Source organism: Heteronotia binoei, chromosome 12 (assembly GCF_032191835.1).
Source record: "Heteronotia binoei isolate CCM8104 ecotype False Entrance Well chromosome 12, APGP_CSIRO_Hbin_v1, whole genome shotgun sequence".
NCBI classification, from domain to species: Eukaryota; Metazoa; Chordata; class Lepidosauria; order Squamata; family Gekkonidae; genus Heteronotia; species Heteronotia binoei.
In genome coordinates this window covers 56,758,255-56,763,517 of record NC_083234.1, presented here as the reverse complement: position 1 = coordinate 56,763,517, position 5,263 = coordinate 56,758,255, and the positions used below count along the sequence as shown (strand labels likewise).

The 5,263-nt window shown below is 44.2% G+C and overlaps 1 protein-coding gene across 1 annotated transcript; it reads right to left on the bottom strand.

Annotated features, from left to right (window-relative positions):
- Nucleotides 1–62: 62 nt before the first annotated feature.
- HDHD3 (haloacid dehalogenase like hydrolase domain containing 3) lies at nucleotides 63–5,263 on the bottom strand. Its single transcript, XM_060251490.1, has 2 exons — nucleotides 5,137–5,263; nucleotides 63–1,442 (listed from the first exon to the last, which is right to left on the bottom strand). The coding sequence occupies exon 2, from the start codon at nucleotides 1,433–1,435 to the stop codon at nucleotides 698–700; it is 738 nt and encodes a 245-aa protein (XP_060107473.1). The 5' UTR covers nucleotides 1,436–1,442; nucleotides 5,137–5,263; the 3' UTR covers nucleotides 63–697.

The following is a 5,263-nucleotide window of genomic DNA, read 5'->3' as shown; positions in this document are numbered from 1 at the left end:
TCTAAGAAACCACCTCCAGTCTATACTTTTCCATTTACTGAAAAGGCTCTTTGCATGGTTGGTGAGAGACTAATCCCAGTCAGGACTGAAGTTTATTGTGAATTAAATAAAATGTACTTTTAAGTATCAGGGGAAGGAAGGTCAATCTCAGAAACAATGGATTTCCCCCCCTCTGCTACTTTTACTGGGACCAGAAACATGAAATATCCAAAGGAGGTCACACTTCCATGAGTTAGTTTGTCTATATGATATTTCACCAGGCTGTTAGACATGAGGCCCCCTTTCCATTCTTCCTTCTCTCCTTAGCAAGAATAACATGGTGGATTTAGACAATCAGTAAAATCTTGTGGGAGAATTCTCCCTGCACTGTGCCAATTCTGATTTGTAAGTGGGACAGGACATTTTGTGAAGGATTTTCCATATAAACAAGCTGCTTGTGTGTGGGAAGGAAACATCATCATGAGGGCAAGGTAACAGTCTCTGCCTGATGTCCTAGCTGTCTACATTTTTTTAATGTAGGGAAGCAGAAAAATAAAAAAAAATAAAAGCAGCCCCATGCTATTCTAACAGTAACAGGCCTCTCTAAGCCCTTTGACTTCAATGCACTTGGGTGCAATTCTGCTTTGGATAGCAATGTCAGTGATCCAATCCAAGAAGGACGACAACAGTAATTTTGCAAAATATTGAATTCCCTCACTTAGCCTTTCTCTATAAGAGAGGGCAGGTATGTAAGTGAGGGCAAGATGTGCTCTTGAGGCACTTCTGTCTCCCAGCTGGCAGGTTTCCCGGCTGTCTTAACCAGGAAACTATGCATTCCCACCTCCCTTGGTGCCCTGTAATCATTCATATAGCTGTCCCCAACATGGGCAGCCAAGGGAGGGGGTACCCTCGAGATCTGCAGGGCTTCCAGAAATATCCTCTTGTCTGGCTTAGCAAAGCCTGTGTTCTCTGAGCTCAAGACAAACTCAAAGTGCTGCTGGAGGTCACACTGAGCTAGAATCTCTGACAGCCTCCGGTCAAAGTTGGAGATGACAGCCATGCGGATGCCCAACTGTTGGCACTGCTGAAGGGTCTCAATGGCACCAGGTAGCACCTCCCAGTTGTGCTTGCTGCAGTAATCACAGTAGAGTTTTTCCGCAATGGGCAGGAGGACTTTGTCCTCATGGACTCCTGAGAGCCGGAAGGTCTCCATGACTACGTCCAGCCACCATTGTTTTGAGCTAAGGCCTCTGTCTAGGCCATAGTTGGGAAAGTGCTTGGTCTGAGCATTGTAGGCCCAACGGAAGGCTCGGTTGAGTGCTTCAGCTTCCACCTGGAGGCCATGAGCCTGGGCCTCAGCAGCGTAACTCTTGCCCACGGGAATCCGGAGTCGAAGTAGAGTATCTTTCACGTCCCATGTCAAAAGCCGCAGCTTCAGCATTGTGGCAAAGCACATAAATGGCCTGGAAAGAGAGACAGGAGTAACAGCAGAAATCCTGTCACACCTCCCTGTTGCTGTGATTTATAGCCCATCCAAATACAAGGGCTTGAGATGACTGTCAGCTCATTTCTAGCAGATGTGTTTTCCATGTAGCAACAATGTTCCCTTTAAGAGAACATCCATTATCTGTAAAATCTTGTACAGCAGGAGTGGCCAAACTGCAGCTCAGGAGCCACATGTAGCTCTTTCACACATATTGTGTGGCTCTTGAAGCCACCACCACCCCCAAACCCAATCAGCTTGCTTGGACAAGGCATTCTCTCTTTAAATCACTCTTCTAAGCCAAGACAGCTGGCAGCTTGGAGAATGCATTTAAAGTTGTTTTTTACACCTCTCCCTCCTATTTTCCTTCCATCGTTGTGGCTCTCAAACATCTGACATTCATGTCTTGTGGCTCTCAAACAAGTGGTGTTTATTCTATGTGGCTCTTACGTTAAGCAAGGTTGGCCATCCCAGCTTTACAGTGTTCCTCTCCAAGTTCTGAGAACAGACTCCTCCCCCTTCAGAACGGGGAAACTGGACCTGCTTTGCTCATAGAGGGGGTGGGGTGGATGGGGAAGAATCTTTGCTCTTGGGGAAGTTAACCTTGGCTCCTGCACAGACACCAGGCCACACAAACACCTTTCAATCTCTGCCAATACAGACTGTTCCAAAATATCAAAACACAACTTAAAAGTATAATGATTTACAAAACAGGCATCTGGTCAGCAAGTGGAATGAATAGCTGTTTAATAATTCACTAAGGGTAATTTGAAATGACAGAGCACAGTGCAGAGGCTGTGCCTGGGAAAGAGAAGGTGGGATGTAGTGACTAGCCAGATGATGAAAGTGGTTTCCTTCTTAAACAGCTCTATGTGACTCAAACCAATGACTCACGCAGAGACACAATGGGTAACCTTCCCTGTAGGCACTGAGGAAGCAGTAGACCGGGGTCTTTAGCAGGGGTGAAATTAAGGGGAATGGAGGGCGAAGGACTCAAGACAATTCTAACTTGGATTTGCTTAGAATGCATACATCAATTACATTTTATTTGAACACTCTTTCAATTTTACATTTGATTTTTTTTATTTCATCCCCACAAAATATAGGTTATTTCCCAGTTTATGGACTACAATAAATTAAAATTATTAAAGGAACCCCAAGACATCTAGTTCCTTTTTTAAGCCGTCTAATGCACATACCTTCATCTTATGGCAGTGAGTTCCAAAAGTTAATTATGCATTGTGTAAAACAGCAATTCTTTTTGCCTGTTCTGAATCTGCCTCTCTCATGTTAACTGAGTGCCCCTTTGTAATGCAAAAGATAAATGATTTTCATCTACTTTCTCTGCACCATCTATAATTTCATATACCTCTATGATCATATTGAGTCCAGTGCAAGTCTTGGTAGCTTTATGGTTTCTAAAAACTCTTAAAGCCAGTGAAGTCCTTAAATCTCCTGATTCTTGGTAAGAGAGATTTCCCCTTCCATCTTTGCCTGGTCAGGGTGTTATAGCATGCCTATTGTGTTGCCCAGCAGGAAAGGGTAGACAAACCAGTTGGTAGAAAGCAGGGCAGGGCTGGGTTGAGCTAAGCTGGAATGTCAGCATGTCACACAACCAACCAGTCAAACCTGCCACCCGCCTCATAATTGGTGGGCAATACCTATTCATCGCCTTTGCTCCTCTCTTTCTATGAATGGGGCGAGGATCATGAGTTTGCTGAAGGGTATCATATCAGATATCATACTATATCTGCTTATCCCAAGATAGTGATTAGTTCATAAGGCATTATGAGCTACAACACCTCTCTTCATTTTAGAAATTAAACTGCCTTTGAGAGTCCGATTCACTGTATGATCTCACATTTGTCCTTGGGCAAGACTATGTGACTCAATGGTTGAGCATGTGTTGTTACTATGAGAAGGAGGAGAGTAAGCTTTTATACCTGCTTTCCTCTACCTTAAGAAGTCTCAAAGCAGTTCACAATAACCTTTCCCTTCCTCTTCCCACAACTTGCACTTTGTGAGGTAGGTGGGGGACTGAGAGAGTTCTGAGAGAACTGTGACTGGCCTGAGGTCACCCAGCAGGCATCATGTGGAGGAGGAGGGAATCAAACCCAGTTCTCCAGATTAGTCTGTCACTTTTAATTATTACACCATGCTGGTTCTCACCAGCCAGCACAGACAAAAAGAGTGTTTTGTTTATATTTTAAAACAAAGTGTAACTATTTTGCTTTAAAGTGGTTTTATATCTTTACAGACACCTTTGTTACCTGATAGAAAAGACAGAATAGAAAGCCAACCCCCAAATTTCATGAAAACAAATAATATGATTTGTCTGGCAACCAAAGTCCCTATGGGAACCAGAAGTCCTGGATTTTTGTTTCCCCACAGTACCCTGAAAAGCCCAGCTTAGCCAAGCTCATCAAAGTTTGGGAGATCAGCAGGGTCAGCCAGTCAGTACTTGGATGGGAGACCACCAATTATGTCTGAGGTTGTTATGCAGAGGAAGGCAATGGAAAACTGCCTCTGCTCCTCTCTGGTCCAAACACCCCACAGATGGGATTGCCCTGAGTTGGCTGTGACTTCACGCCACATTCTTCTTCCCAGCACCCCCTTGAACTAAAAAGAGCCAAAGCTCAGTCTCTGGCACCTTTACTTAGAGGATCTCAGCTTGGCAAAGGCTTCTCTCTGCTTGAGTCCCTGGAGAGCTGCTGCCAGTCGGAGAAGACAACATAGATAGACCAGTAGACTGACTCTGTTGTTGGCTGCCCTGAGGGCGGGATATAAATGTGATTAAATAAATAAATAGGTTTAAGGCAGCTTCTTTTCCTCCTGCAAAATATCTAGTTTATCATGACCTCCTAATTTAAGTCAGATGTTGGGTAGGGGCTAGAATGTTCAAATACAGAGTCCTAAGAACTTACTCTGTGGCCTTGGGTGGTCTCTTTGTGTAACCTTGCAAGAGTGCTGTGAGGTTGAAATGAGCAGGAATCAGACGTTTCTTGGAGGTATGACAGGATAAAAATTGAATAAATAAATGCTCCAGAATGTATTTACAGTAGTTAAGGGATCTTCTACTTAAAATATCTTGCTGCTTCCACTATCACTTCTTAAAATGGTTTAGATATTTGCTATTGTATTGCATTATGATTTTGTTAGCTGCTTGGAGAGTCAAAAGACCAAAAATGGGTCACAGAAATTATCTAACTGAATAAATCCAGCATTCTACAATTTGTTACTGTACGTTTTAAACACAGCATGGCCTCTGAGCACGGAGAGAAAGCAGGCCTGCAATCTGTTCATCACATACGTAGGTAGAAGGCTCAAAAAGCCACATGAGAAATATGAAAAATAGAGAAACCCCAGACTCATTCGTGCGGGTGTTTGTGTGTGTCCGAATGTTTGCATCTGCCAAAAAACGAATTACATCCCTCTCCACCTCTTCCAAAGGACTAAATCTGAGCCAGAATCTATTTCAACTGCTGGGTCGCGACTTTGCCGATAGCAAAGATCCTTTGCAGTGCCGTGCCATTTTAGTAGCTCCCCCTTAGCACGGCGACATGTCTTTAGCCGTGGAAAGATAATCTATAACAGGAATAAAGAAAACAGTGGCCGAATAACAGAGGGGGCGTGCAACAACCAGCCCGCTCTAGAGCACCGTTCGACCCCCTTACCTGTCAACCAAGACTCATGCAGCTTCGTCTGCACTGAGCATGTGCGAAATACACTCGAAGACGCTTGCCGAAGTCACTTCCGCCCTCACTTTGCCCTATTCGTGTGTACAGGGCTCTTCGGCCAGCG

Bases quoted from the DNA above. Each gene is read 5' to 3' on its own strand.
- HDHD3 (XM_060251490.1), bottom strand. From the start codon at position 1,435: ATGTGCTTTGCCACAATGCTGAAGCTGCGGCTTTTGACATGGGACGTG.